This window comes from Labrus bergylta, chromosome 7 (assembly GCF_963930695.1).
Source record: "Labrus bergylta chromosome 7, fLabBer1.1, whole genome shotgun sequence".
Classification (NCBI taxonomy): domain Eukaryota; kingdom Metazoa; phylum Chordata; class Actinopteri; order Labriformes; family Labridae; genus Labrus; species Labrus bergylta.
The window spans coordinates 23,737,771-23,753,405 of NC_089201.1; the positions used below are offsets into that span (position 1 = coordinate 23,737,771).

Consider the following 15,635-nt stretch of genomic DNA (forward strand, 5'->3'; position numbering starts at 1 on the left):
AGTCAGGTTATATTTAATATATTTTATACCCTGTGAACGTATCTGTTCCTCTTGAATATCTATAATCCAAAACACCAGGAGTAAGAGACCACCAACACCTAAGGTAGGCTTTTGTTGTATGATCTTTTTTATTGTGTTTTTAGGACAATTTAGGTTTATGTCCTTAGCTAACTAGCTAGCTAACTCCCTCATCAGCTGCAGCAGTTTACAGGCAATATGAATGTGGTAAGAATGAAAAAGGTTTAGCTTCCTTAGGGACTTTTTATTCACTCACAACGCAACTATCTGGAGATTTGCTGGTATGGATTCAGTGAGTACAAGTGCATAAAATGTTGATAAGGATGATGGAAGAGGTAGTTGCTTGGTGTTGCACACACTGAGGAGACAGATGCAGTGGGGGACCAGCTCTCAGCAGGGTACCCAGTGACAGCACAAGACACACCTCTGAACTGACAGGGGCTGCAGAATAAAAAGATGAAAGGTATGGAGGGAGAGACACACTCACAAAGCCAGGGAAAGTCACAGACACTTTTGTCTCACTGGCTGAGAGGAATGACAAGGAGAGGAGGGGGACTAAAAAAGAAAAAGTCACACAGACGCTGCGCCTTAGCATTTGATGGGAAAAAAAAAAGATACAGAGAGGGAGGGCAGGTGCTGTATGAGAGGATGAGAGAACTTTGTGCAGAACGAAGACCCTGGCTTCTCTTTTATTCACTCTCATGTTGAGTTTGAAAAAAGTGGTATTTCAACAGCCAGCGCAGGTAAAAAGCGCAGCTACGTCTCTGAGTTGACATTTCGCTATTTCCTGTATATTTTTAGAGAGCAAGTGATGTGCTGCTCCTTTGAAACACTAACAGGAGTTTAAAATATCTACAACGTGACAACAATAAAGGATAATCTTAAGCATTATAGTGTATAATTTGAATGGACCTAAAAACAACATTTTCTGCCTTCTAACACCATCACAATTCACATTCAGCATTGCAGAAAGACACAAGCCTTGAATAAGTAAGTAAATAAGTATTCCATGGTGATCTTCGCACAAGTTGGAAGTTTCAAGAAGAAACCAAAGAACATTTTCCAAAGTTCGACAACAAGGGTTAAAGAGGCTTTAATGATGTGTGCAGGGCATGATGAAGAAAAACAAGGCCCCCTCCTCCAGGAGAGCTGAAATCCAACATTTGTACGATTGCCACGCCTGTGGACAGGAGACTCTGCCCGCCTGCGCCCTCCTCAGCTTCCTCCACAAGGAGCAAATGGAGCTCACAGCAAACGAGGAGTTGTCGGAGAGTTTGATCGATAGATATGAGATTGAAGAGACAGGTAAGTGAAGTGTATCATGTCCGGCTGCTTTCTGCTCATTACTATGGATATAAAAATGAATCTTTTCTTGAAGAACTGAAGCTTGGTCACTTTAAGATGCTTTCTTAAGTTAAAAGGAGAAGTTAAGGCCGGAGCTCCAGAGGTGCCTGGTTGACAAAGTGATCTGCTGTAATCCCAGAAGCAGGAGGTTATATGATAAGACAGAAAATGGAAGAGTCAGGCAGAATAGACCAGATGTTGTCTGAAATGTGTGTAACTTTACTGCTGGCTAAATCACTGCACTGAATGCAGCTCAGTGGAGAACACAATGAAACATGGCTCACAAGAGAGGATGTCAGAGGATTTCATTTTTCACTTGTTACAAGTAGAACATGATAAAGAGCAGTTTCCATATGTATCCTGTAAGTCAACCAATAGATTACTAATGAAGGAGATGCCAAGTTGATTTAGGATACCTACTACAACCCAAACTGAATCAAAGCGTACTTATTGAATTCTTCTTAAATAAACAGCAGGGTAAAACCGAGTGAAATGATATGAATGCTAGATTTAAGAGCAGGTCAACAATCTCAGCCTATGATTGGAAAACAGAACTGATGCTGCTTTTGACTGTGACTCTGTTCTCCTCTCTCAGCCAGAGAAAGCAGGTTCATGACGTTTGAAGGATTCCTCAGGTACATGGAGTCCAGAGACTGCTGTGTGTTCAACCAGAACCACACGTCTGTGTACCAAGACATGGACCAGCCCCTCACCAGCTACTTCATCTCCTCTTCCCATAACACCTATCTGACTGGAGATCAGCTAGTAGGAAAGAGCCACCTGGACGCCTACGTTTGGTATGTTTGGTTTGTGTTTTTCCTCATGAAGCTGCACTTTAAAGGGTGTGGTTTGGATGCAATTGCGGACCCCGGGTTTCTTAAAGTTCTCCCCAAAGGGATAACCACAAAAATTGTGTGTGATTGAATAGGAGGGGGGGAAGAACTAAAATAGTTACAAGCCAAACAAAAAGGCTCCCTGTTCTAAATAGCCATGAGATAAGGAGAAACAAAACCACCGCTTCTGAGCAGCTGATAAGAAACTAGATTAAAGGGAAGAACAACAAAACTCTCTACACCTGATACACAAAGGCCTCCAGGCCTGTGTTTATAAAGAAAGAAATAGGATAGGTCAGAAATTCCCAGCACCGACAAACTACACTGGTCGAGCTGCTGGAAATTGTAAACAAGTCAAGGGGTGCGTGTGAATAATCCCACACTTCTAAAAGACACAGGAAACACAGAGGGAACACCTTACTAGCTCTGATGGTGAGATAATGAGTCAGCACAGATTGCTGCAACTCAAGGAAACATATAAGCTTAACACATCTGGGCTACATCAGGGCCAAACAGTCACACACACCTGACACTACACTGAGATGATCACCTCTCATACACTCAGTGAGGGACCAGTGTGGTCCCTCACACGAGCCTTTTTTAAATCATCTCTATAACGTGGACATAATGTTTGTTAAACATTGCACAGACATGATTTGGTTAAACCAACAACTTGTGCTAAATTGTGTATATTCAATGATTCTAACATTGTCTGCCAGAACAGGTGATAACACCAATTTAAACACCATTTGGCTCTAGTACAAATTTAAAAATGCATCTCAATGCTCTATCGTCCTCTTGTTATAGTCTCCTTAAGACCTACATGTGTGATCTGCATACTCTCATTACATCGGTCCTCTCAAATGCTGAGACAGACGATGGAAATGAGACGGTCCTTTTATGAGGTAATGGAGGTGATTACAAAAGGGGCTGATGGCAGCAGAAGTGCTGTATTTATGGTCCCTGTGAAAACGCTGAGCGCTCTGGCCTGTTAGTCGAGTGGAAACCTCCAAACCAGCACGTCTGGAAGCTCTGGACCACTTACACTATAAAAGGATCATCTTGAGAGGATGAAGTGGCTGGAGTAGAGGGTGGCTCTTTAAAAATCCCACTACCTCACAGGTAGTGACGAAGACAAAATGACCACCAAATGTATTTGTAAGGAACAGTAGTATAAGATTAGCAAGAGTGGATAAAGATGGTGAGATGTTGAATTTTATTCCAAAGCTAATCAAATGTTTTAGCATCAAAAGTGTTTTTATGGAAAAGCTACGGAACCAACAGATTGTGTTCAAAAAGGCTACTTGAGAAAAAATGCCCCAAATTGTCATATCATTTTGTAAGATGTATTTCCCCAGGATTCCTCCTCCTAATTCCTATTTTGAATGAATGAAGTAAATGGTTAATATGCCTTATCGCCAAAGGGATTATTTCCCCACTGCTGCTGTTAGGCAAAGTATTTGTGTCCTCTAGAAAGCAAATCTTACCACATGTGGTCATAAATGAGCAGCAGATTAAAATGTACTCGGATATGGGAGGGGGTTGTGACTGAAATGTTTGCCATAAATAATTCACATAATAAATGATTATTATTGTCTGTATTCGAGGAGTCATGATTGCTTGATGTGTGAGACGTTGACTTAAAGTGTTACGCAAAAAAGGTTAAGCTTAGTATGTGCTTCAACTTTTCACTAATTTCTCATGCCGTTCGTTTTAAGTGCTTGTTTTAGACTTGCCACAACTCAGTGTGTGCATGTGTCTCCCTGTGTGTGTGTGTGTGTGTGTGTGTGTGTGTGTGTCACAGTGCTCTGAGGAAAGGCTGCCGCTGTCTGGAGATTGACTGCTGGGATGGGCCAGACATGGAGCCTGTAGTCTACCATGGCTACACCCTGACCACCAAGATACTCTTTAAGGATGTCATCTCCACTGTGGAGCAACATGCCTTCGAGGTAACAGAATAAAACATGTACATGTATATCCTAGAGTGCTGCCCCAGGCATCTATCGCAGTGTTCTCGCCTGACTCGGAAATACTCCAAGATTCATACTTAGCTGCATTTGCTCTAATGAATATAACCTCTGATAGTAATGCTACGCTTGCAAGATGTCTTTGATTCATGCGGCTCAGGAAATTCTCTGTGATGTGTCTGGATTATTTAGAGCCCACAGAGAGAGAAGCAGATCCAGGTTGATTCTAATTGTTGCAAATAGGGTGTTGAATCATCATTTTTTATTGATGTGATTATTTCCTGACAGGTGTCTGCTTACCCAGTAATCCTGTCATTAGAGAACCATTGCTCCAAGGAGCAGCAGGAGGTCATGGCCCAATACCTCATCTCCATCCTGGGAGACAAGCTGCTGAGGACTCCCTTGGATCACCAAACCAATGGAGACCTCCCAAGCCCAAATGTAAGACTCAGAAGAGCATAAGCTGGGATATCTGAATGTTGACTCAGGGTCAGAATCTATGGTTCATGTGAGATCTGCTGGTGCAATCAGAGGGATGATAATGTTTGTGTGGTTAAATCCTCGTTTTTTTTTTGTCATAGCAAAGCAAAACAAGGATGAAAAAAATAACTTTCTGACGTCATGTAGGACCTCATTAGTCTCTTTCTGCAGCTTCTTTCCTCTACTGGGATTCAGGGGAAGATGGACAGCAGTGTTTGCAAGCTTTCGCTGAGATTCGTTGAATCGAATGTGATGTGGTTGATCCTGATAAGACTCTGTCATCTTAAGTGTGCTGCTGCACTTGAACTGATTGTTCATTTAGATTACCCTCTTTTGGGTCTGAATTCTCCTCTGAAAGTGTTGGCTGGCCTGAAAGATATTACAAAGGTCACTCAGTGCCATTGAATATGATGAGGACGATGAAGAGAGTATGGATGAAGTTTTTTTTTTATATCCCTGTATAATTTTTTCTATCTTAATAACTTATAGATGGTTGGCTTATTTAGCAGCCGCGGCACTACTGGTTTTATCTTTTCTATTGATCCCTGAATCAGCCTTCATGTCGCACTGTATCACGCAGCTTCAGGCACAGGTCACCATTGAAGTGTTCTCAACATGAAACTCTAAGAACTGTCCATTGCTTTATACTGCACACTGATCACTTAAGTTAAAGGTTTAAAATATGATTACTGAATCCTGAAAACTACAGGGAGGATTAAAAAACATATTTTTTCCCATAATACTGTGTCATTGTAGAATTGGAAATAAGCTATAGTTAATTGGCTAGTTATTACTTCATTCTATTTTAATCACAAACATTGGCTCGAGCGCTCTTTAAAAACCCTCATCTTATATCCTGAATTACATCAACATAAGCAAAGTCTGTGTTCTAGCTGTGCAGACTATATCATTTGGCGTATCTATAGTAAAAAATGAAAGAGTGCAGTTGGGAGGTGTATAATTTTCATACTGTATAGACTCTTACGGGTTGTTAATGTTGACAAATGTGTAATTATTTTACATTTTTTGCCTGTGCCAAAAGTATGTGATGCTGTCAGGTTACTTCCTGTCATTTGCTTACCATGGAGCCACTTCTTAGTCCAGACCATAATGTTTCTCACTTTAAACATATTGCTACTCACTTGGTTAAAAAGCAATAAAGGGTAGTAACAGATTTGCAGCGAGGGCTGTGAAATGTTGCACCAGATGTGTGATTGAATAATTTGGTTTAGCTGCTGCCTACTGCCTCTCATCTCACTAAATCAGGGTGTGCGTATGCTCCAATGTGGACGTAGCTACTGAGTGACTCTTTGAAGGAAAGCATCTCTTTTGAAAAATAAGGGAAGAGGCGGTTTGGACAAAGCAAAGTGCTATGATGTTAGAGATCTAAGTTTGAGGATGGAGAAACCAAGTTTGCTCTACCGACTCAAATGTGAGCGCAGGGGTGAATGTATGTTCTCATGTTTGTATTTATTCATGTGTAAGCCCCAACCCTTTATGTTTTTGTTGGGATGTCAGGACCTGAAATATAAAATCCTCATCAAGAATAAAAAGCTAAGGATTAAGAGGGAGGACACGGCAGGGGCAGAGATAGAGGAGAGTCTTGAAGAGGGCGAGGATGAGGAGGAGGAGGAGGATGAGGAGGAAGAAGATCATCAAACCAAAGCAAAGTTCTGGTCTCCCAGAAAAGCAGGGCCAAAGGTGAAAGTAAGTCAGTAAGATTCAAGAGAAGAAAAATAGCCAAATGTTTGCATGCAAAGATACTGTACAGATCAACCAATAAGATAATGGGAGAAAAAGATAAAGATTTTGTTTTCCTCTTAATTTTTTCTTCCTCTCTACATTTAATATAATGAGTAGAAGAGGAAGGTTGTGGTGGCAGAGGCTCTATCTGACCTGGTCATATACACCAGGTCTGTCAAGTTCATCAGCTTCAGTCACTCCAGGGACAATCAGAACCACTTTGAGAACACATCCATGGCAGAGAAGAAAGCTCGCAAGCTAGCCAAAGCCTCAGGTACAGTGTTATTTACATTGGAGAGAAAAAGTGCAGCCTGGTTTTAAAGCAATAAAGGTTGTGTGTAATTAATAGCAAATAGCACAAGATATTCCTATGAGCACAGCAGATTCACAGGATTTACAATCACATTAAGCTAGTGGGAGAACTCTTGTTGGACAAGAAATGCAATCACGTCTTTGTGCCATAAACCTCCTTAACAGCCAGAGCATATTGAACATGACATATACAACATAGGGGAATACTATTCGGAAATAATAACGCTTAACGATGCAGTAACAGTGATATGCCTTATAGTCTAACCAGTTGGGGAGCTGGAAAGAGGCCAGAGAGGAACAAACCAACAGACAAACAGTTAAAGTGTCACTTTGGTGCTGTGCTGCAGTATGTTAGAGAAACAGTGATGCAGAGAAATGAAATCCGCTCCAGCTGAGAGGGACATTTTCCAGATACACAGCTACATTATGAGCTGCCTGGCAGAAACCATGAACAGTCTGGGTTATGTTGAGCTGTAAAAGCCTTCAATAGTCTCCTGTCATCATCGAGCCCTGCAGGGAAACTGCACAACTCTGGTATGATCACATACAGACTCAATCTGCGAGACAGTATTATCATACAGATGTTATGACAAGTTAGGTGGTTCAGCTAAAATGTTGAGGATGTTTTGATCTGAAATTCTGCCTGACTTCATAGATAGTTGTGCAGGGGGTGGGGGGGGGGTAAATGACTGCTGATCACTGCCCAATCAGCTGCTCCAGGTTGCACGACTGCACACACTCATGCACATTGAGAGCAGAGACATGAGCTAATTCCCCAACTCCAGGGGGCTCATTTATCAACAGTGCGTGAGTTTCTGTGCGTAATGTCTGCGTAAGAACATTCCCACGCAAATAATGGGATTTATCAACTTGTACTTTTACTTAGAAATGTGTGTAAATATAAGCACAGCTCTGACCGTGCTTACGCACAGAATCTAGCGGTAGAAAATTGAAACTACAACTAAAAAGCACTACGAGTGTCACAGCACGCCAGAATCAATCTCAACGTAGATGCATGTTCCGAGTTTTCTTGAATTAAAAACCCCAAATAAGTGATTTGTCTAGTTTGAAACAGACGTGTTGCCTTAATTTGTTCCAAAACCTTAAAAAGACCGCCGGGACAGGTGTTTGAAATGTTACATCATGGCTCGTTTTTGCCTTATTAGATGATCTGGCGACCGGTGGGGCTTTTCAAAAGAGCGCACTGATCCGTTTGGTCCAGCTTGTTCTCTTGTGAGAGCGTCACTGTCTGATGTTTTCCCCAGAGAGAGCTGTGTCCCAGATGACGCTGTAAATGCACCGTTCTTGGGTGAAATTGTGGATTATTCTGTTATGCTCCAGCTGCAAATGCCTCTCGATTTTGTGCGGAGATGCGTTTTATTTTTTTTGCACTGAGCTTAATATCAAACTTCATCTTAGTCTTTTCTCCTCTGACCTGTCACCTTCTCTCATGCATCATTTGTTCTTTTGTTGGTAACTTCGACTAAGTGAAAAGACTAAACACTGATTACCTACCGATGTGAGTGTGATCGCCGTCTGCACGTTCGATAAATACTTAGAAACCTTCTAAATTTCATTCGTAAGACAGAATTTAGAACACTTTTTACGCACTGTCGATAAATGAGGCCCCAGGACTTTATTCCCCACCCTGTTGTGCCTGCACAAAGTGACTGTAGATGTCCGAAATCACCGCGGCAACAGCAGACATGCCAGTTTAATCTGTTTCCCCCTCCTATCACGAACGAAACGTTGGCAGGAAATACTTGCTGGCCTCCATACTAACGATATGGACCTATGGGTCTGAAATAAAGTATAAAGTAACAGGGAATATGTATTGTGATTAAGCTGCTGGTACGTTTGTGTTTATTGGTGATACTGAGTGTGCGTGTGTGTGTGTGAGAGAGAGAGAGAGAGCGAGAGCAAGAGCGTAAGCAATCATTGAGTGTACCTCGGGCTTAAGACATATGTGGAGTCTGAATCAGGGGATCATTGATTGGTAATGTCAAAATTGTAGATACTCTGATACTTTTGATATCATTCGTTTTAAAACTATACTATTTCCATTATTTTAACGCTTGATGGTATTCCAAAGAGCCAAAGCTTTAAAGAAACTACAGATCTTCAGTCATACTACATCTAAGTTTAAAATTCTGGTTTTGTGACAACCCTATTAAGGAGTAAATGTAAATGTGTGTGTCAGAGGACACATTTGACCTTTGAGTGTCTTGTCTTCTCCGTCAGGTGCAGATTTTGTTCAACACAACCAGAAGTTCCTCAGCAGGATTTACCCCGCTGGCTCAAGGACATCTTCATCAAACTACAACCCTCAGGAATTCTGGAACGTCGGATCTCAGCTCGGTGAGTCTGATAGGGAAGCATATGTCTGTCCAAAAAGAGTGAATGATTCGATCAGTGCAAAACATTAATTATACAATTAAAGTGCAATCAAAATGGAGGGACACAGGGGAGGAAGTAAGACAAGACAAGAAACACTGGGGACAAGAACTACAGAATAAAACAGGGAACAGGAAAGACAAACAGAGAACTCAAGAATATAACAGTAACAATACACACAAGGACATGAAGAAACAAAAGGATAAGAAAATGAAAAAACAAAAAAGGAAAATCTAAAGTAGAAACATTAAAATAAAGAAACACACAAGGGAAACAAGCAACGCCGGGGAAGAAGGAGACAAAATAAAACAAGAAAGGAAATCTAAACTCTGAAAAAATACAAAATACAAAACTTAAACTAGTTACTGAAACACTGTTCTCATCTCTGTTTCTAATTCAGTTTATATTAAAACCCTTTAGTTTTAACTAGTTTGAATATTTTGGGTCAGAATGATTCAAAAAGTTAACTTACACATAAAAACCAACACAATCCATTTCAAGCTTCTTCTTCTTTTATACACTGAGAAAATTCCACCTTCAGTCCGGAGACTGAGATTGTCAAACTTCAAAGTGAACAACCTGTGCTGTCGATTATCAATGAAAGGAACATTTCATTCCAGTCCACAGCCTGACCAGCTCATCTGTGTTTCCCCCCGAAGCTAGTCCTCTCCTGCCACAGATACCTGTGTCGCTGAAAGTAACTCTGCATCACAGAATGATATTCAACATATTGTCAAGCCATACACCTAAAGTAACACCGCTGTTCTGTCCGGCTCTTTCTTGGCTAGTGTTCCTCTCACTCTGCTTGTCTCTACGTCTTTACAAATCCTCTCTTCATTCGTCCCCATCGCACATGCAGCTCGCCCCTGACTCTGACATGAAGCCCTGCTTAACACTGAGCAGACTGCCATCATGCCTCAATGGCAGCTGTGCAGATGGTGATCAGTACTCTGCACATTTGCTCTGCAGGAGACTGAAAAACAAAACAGCAGCCTGGAAGGATCAACTACGGTTAGATGAGCCTGTGACACTCACAGAAACACCGTATAAACAGAAACATCAAGTTGTATTTTTGCATATTTATTCACATTATTGCAGAGTCACAGGTGTTTACTGTTCAAACCTGCAGAGACGTAACTCAAACCTTTAAGCAGGATTTCAGCTGCTTCTTTCTTCTCTCCCAATCTGAAATGTTTAGTCACTGATGACACAGAGACATGGTGTATGCAGCACACATGCCAGCACAAAGCTTTGCACTGCAGAAAAAAAAAAACCCACTACAGATGCTCTCATTGCACAGTTGGTGATTTTGAATGTGTCCCTGATGCAATGTGTGCTACTGTAGCAGAAACATTTCATGTCATTGTATAATTCAGCTCCCTACTGCAGAGTGAAGAAGAGACTTACAAAACAAGAAGGACACAGAAAACATGTCATGCTGCTTGACACTCTCAATTTTGTTCTTATAGTTGTTGTTTTTTTTGAGTGCTCTGTGGCCCTTCTTTGTCCTTGTTCCATGATTGTTTTGTGGTGTTTTGCAGTGGCTCTCAATTTCCAGTCTCTGGGCTTGGCTATGGACCTTAATGATGGTCGTTTCCAGGACAACGGGGGCTGTGGATATGTCCTGAAGCCGCCGGTGCTCATGTCCAGTCAGAGGAGCTTTGATCCCGCCTGCAGCCAGCACAGCATCAAACCAACACACCTGCTGCTAAAGGTACAGCTGCAGAGCACCGGACGCTAAATAATCCACTCTAGCTGGATTGATGGTTACACGGTGTAATGTTACATGGCTGTGTGTCTGCTTTACGTGTATGAACGTGTGTGTCTGTAAGGGGTTGTCTAACAGGGCCCATCGTTGCCTTTATGTTATGCTTTCTTGCCTAATACTGTGAACAAACTATGATGTAAACTCTTTGAGAGTGTCTCAGTTCAATTAGATTATCTCCCCTTAGAAAGTTAACTGAAAGGACGGGGAGGGCTGATCTGAAATGATTACACACATGGTCCAATTAATACATCATCTATATCTCATTATTTGAAGTATGTTAGGGGCTGACCTTTTCAAGTAGTATTTCTAAGCAATAAGACAAGGAGGACATGCATTTGTACAGAAAACAGTGACATCATCCCCTTAGTGTGCTGTAAGGAAAACACATATAATTTAACTTTCTTGGTGTCCAATTACAGAGGCGGAACAGTTTGATCTTTTGTATAGAACACAATGTTTAGAGATAATGGAGGCTTTAGAGCACAGAACATAATGTGGGACTAACAGGGATTACGCCGGACTCAAGAGATTTAATTTTAAAAAAAGGTCGAATCAGTCTTTTGAAAGGTAATACATGATCACTTTTAATTGTCACTTAACATTTACTTTACTTTACTTTTATATTAACAATTACTTTCCTTTAAACTGATTGCAAGTGAGTCCATGTGTTGTTTTTTTCCAATGGGACCAAGTGTGGATCTTGGATTTTGGATCTATTTCCTCATTTGACCTAGTCCGTATGGCATTGTCGCTCATTTAAATAAAACATGCTAATATTGTTCAAGAAATCACATTGTGCATGTTGTTGCGTTATAGTCCTGCAGTCAAACAGTAGCTCTACCCTGGATCTCCACTATGCTGTTTTCTGATGCAGGAAATAAAGGGAAAGTAAAGAAAATGAATCTTTCTCAGACAGCCCCTCATGAGGATGTATAGACTCTCACAAGTAACGCTAAAGCACACCAGACTTGGCTTTCTAATGGGAGTATGTGCACACATTGTACATCTTCCTGCACAGTCCATGAAATATACATTTGGTGTGCTCAGCTTTTTAAGAAGCCCTGGGAAAACTTCACCTTTATTTATTCACATCAGCATTCTGTATTATTTGATCACTTCAGGGAAAATTCTGCAGTCTCGGCTCTCTACTCTCAACTCGGTGGGAATCAGAGTCACGAGTAGCATTCAATGTTGTAACTTTGGTTCGGTCGTGGTTTTCAATCGCAGAACAATAAATTATTCAACTGCTCAGGAAAACAATATTTCCCCTCGAGTTTTCATGAGTCTATTTAGCATAAAACTGTCGACCAGAAATGATCTGTGTTTTAATCGCAAATCTTTATGAAATGATTTCTCCTGACACTTCAAAGTATCGACTACTGTGGCTGTGAATGAACTTGAAGCAGGACTATTTTTAGACTATAGGAGGGGGGGGGGGGTAATTTTGGGGTCGGACATTGTAAAGCCTAGTGGGGCATGTCGTGATAAGTACATGCAGGTTTGTCTTTGATCAGAGCCAGGAAAGGGAAGGCTCAGTGTGAGAGGACTGTAGATAAGCCTGCCTCTCCCCAGACTAAAGTAATTACACCCTTCTGCTCTTTTCTTTTCTGCAATCTATCAGGTTCTTGTGTTTTCCCCTTTCTTTTTATAGTTCATGACATCGATTTCATTCTCATACACCCCTGAATGACCGTACCTACTGCATCTCTCTGTCTGTGTGCCGGTTTACAGGTAATTAGTGGGTCCAACCTACCTGTCCCCAGGAGTGGCAAAGCCCTGGACCCCTTCGTCAGAGTAGAAATTCACGGGATCCCATACGACTCGCAGAGAAAAAACACACATACTGTCAAGGGCAACTGTAAGTACTGCAAGACAAACTGTGTGTGGTCCTACGTCAGACACAGCTTGACTTTCTCAACTCGACTTTGTTGCACTTTACTTTTATTCAAAAATGTACTCTTTCAGACTTGTCTCAGCAAACAGTGAGGGATCTTAAAGTGTTTCCTGAATTTGAGAATTATTGAAAAGGTTCACTGGAAGCGTAGGACTGTAAAAGAGTCTACAGCGTGCTAACCTCAATGCAAAGTTGTACTAAATGCTAATATTGGCATGCTAGAGGGCTTATGATAATAAGGTAGAGTATGCCGATAACCATGTTTATAATGTCAGTCTGGCTCATGCCTATGAACTGTTTGCCAATGAAGACTAAAAATAAAATCTTTGGTGGAGGCACGTGGGAATGCAATACGTTTAGCAGGTATTTGACAACTAAGAGAGTATACAAACTCAACTTGATGACGCTGATGAAAATATGTCTCTGTCAATTCTGTGGTAGCCATTAAGTTGGGTACTGAAAAACATGGTTATCCATTCAAATCTGTATGATAAATTTAACTTAAAAAAACACAACATAAAAGTCAACTCATTACTGTAAGTACTAGCGATGACTCAAGTCAGTAAAATTCTATCTCTGTTACATCCAACATCCACACCAACTTCCAAGCCATTCCACCCATGCTGGACCAAAGTATTTGATTAACTGACTGACAGACCAACATTACCATCTCTACAACCTCGCCTTGAGCATGGTTAAAGAAAACACTTACAGATTCAAATCAAATGACATTTTAGAATATGCCTTGTTTTCTGGATAGGACAGCTGAAGGGAGACAGTAATGTTGCAACTGCAGCTCGGACTATAGCCTCTGTACATGGGGCGCGCAGCATAACCACTAGGCTATCAACGCTACAAGAATATGCCTGGTAACAGCATACATGGACTGGACAGACATGTAAACATTTGAGTGAAAACGTGAAAACCACCTGAAAATGTCAACGAGAATGTCATTTCTCTGTGACAGTAGTATTTTGTTATTTCAGTTTTTGTTTGTTTCTTAAATCCCTTTCCCAGTAAGCTGCTGTTGGGCTTCTGAGAAGCAATGTGCTGATGAGTTTCCTGAAAATGTAGAAGTGGATTTCCTTTAAAGAGGAGTCTGTCATGCCTCTTTAGCTGACTGGAAACATGGAGCCGACAGTCTTACTGTGCACAACTGAAGAGTGGTTTAAGGCTTCAGTTTGATACTCACACATACAAACACTGATCATTTTCTGCTGATGTTAGGAGGTTCAGACTTGAAAGTACTACTCCTAGGGCTGTCAAGGTTTTTGTCAGATTACTTACGGTTCAGCAGGTGTTCAACACCAAAAATACAGTTCAAAATGAGGCATTTGAGTAGTAGCTTTCATTTTCAAAATGCCAACATGAAAATGAACCTCAGTTTTGGGACACAAAACTGATGTGATACAGCACTGAATTGTGGCTGCTGAGATGAGCGAGAAAGGGAAAGAAAGAGAGATAGTAGGAGTCCTGGAGGGCACAGCACTTATGCATGGGCATAAATCAAAAAATCGGTTCACACTTTAAAACAGATAAGGTCAGTGGAGAATACGAATGAATATGCATTTAAATTCAAACTCCAATGTAACAGAGAAGCCTGAGAAAATTGTTTTGTGTGTTTTGGAAAAGATGACTCGTTAGTTTTGTTTTCTTGCTCTCCTCATGTCATTACAGTATATTGCACTTGAAATACACTTGTCATGTTTTTTTTTGTACCAGGCTGTAAACATGTTTATTTCTTCTGTAAAAATGAGCATTTTAATAAAGGACCTTATTGGGAATTACATTACTTTTAGAGTCAGCCTCCAGTGGACACTTGAGGAACTGATTTTGTCTCTTCCACACTGACTTCATTTTTCCACACTGAATGTTGCCCATAGGTTCAAGCACATTATTCCCCTTTAAAGTGTATATCGGAATCAGGTGAAGTTGTTATTTACACAAACATAAGAAATTAGCATTTATGTAGACAAGTGCCTTTTTTGTTGTCCCTTCCAATATCTGCTCTCATGTCACCCTCTTTTTGTGTCTACCAACTACCGAGGAAAACAATTGACTCCAGGAAGGGAATCAACTAGTTTCTTCAGTGTGTCTGTATGAAGTTTGTTGTTGATAGTTTACAGCAGTTTCAATGAAAACAGCTGCTTGGCTGCAGTGTTTGAAGGTAAAGAGAACTATGAGAGTGAACCAAAATATTAGAGTTGTGGGCCGTAAGACCAAAACAATGACTACTCTTTGCATTATAGAACAAATATGTAGATTAAAGTAACTTTTTCTAAATCTATCATTTGCTTATTGATCCTGAAGCTCTTTTTTTTTTCTGGTTACCATTACAGCTCTGAGTCCTCACTGGGATACAGACATGAACTTCAAAGTCAGTGTCCCCGAGCTGTGCCTTGTCCGCTTCTGTGTCAGGGACCAGACCGGCTTCCTCAGCAGTGATTTTGTGGGCCAGTACTCCGTGCCCTTCACCGGCCTGAAGAAAGGTGAGCTGCAGAGGCAGAAAGGGGGAGAGGGAGTGCGGGGGTTGGGAGTCAGAAGAAGAGCTAAATTACATCAGGTGACATTGTGTGACCATCATCGCATTTCCCTTCGTTCAGTGTCAGCATTACTGAAGGTTGGTCTCTGCTATGCGCTCAAATTCGTCAGAGAATCCTTCTACACATCTTTGTGATATTCATACTTTTAGCAGCTTAACATACATCTTTTTTTTTTTTACATTCCCTTTTCTTCTCCACCTCCAGGCTACCGCTGGGTTCCTCTCCGGTCCCGAGACGGATGCAGCCTGGATCCAGCCTCGCTTTTTGTCTTCGTTTGGTGTTCCTAAAAACAACTCTGTTTCAGACTCACACACACACATACACCTCACCAACAGATCA

At 41.1% G+C, this 15,635-nt stretch overlaps 1 protein-coding gene across 1 annotated transcript; it reads left to right on the forward strand.

The window, feature by feature from the left end:
- The first annotated feature begins 1,130 nt into the window (after nt 1–1,130).
- On the forward strand, nt 1,131–15,631 carry LOC110003269 (1-phosphatidylinositol 4,5-bisphosphate phosphodiesterase zeta-1-like). Its single transcript, XM_020658875.3, has 11 exons — nt 1,131–1,323; nt 1,958–2,159; nt 4,000–4,144; nt 4,451–4,603; nt 6,161–6,353; nt 6,525–6,659; nt 8,939–9,055; nt 10,633–10,805; nt 12,591–12,717; nt 15,093–15,242; nt 15,501–15,631. The coding sequence occupies exons 1-11, from the start codon at nt 1,131–1,133 to the stop codon at nt 15,581–15,583; spliced, it is 1,671 nt and encodes a 556-aa protein (XP_020514531.2). The 3' UTR covers nt 15,584–15,631.
- The last annotated feature ends 4 nt before the right edge of the window (nt 15,632–15,635 follow it).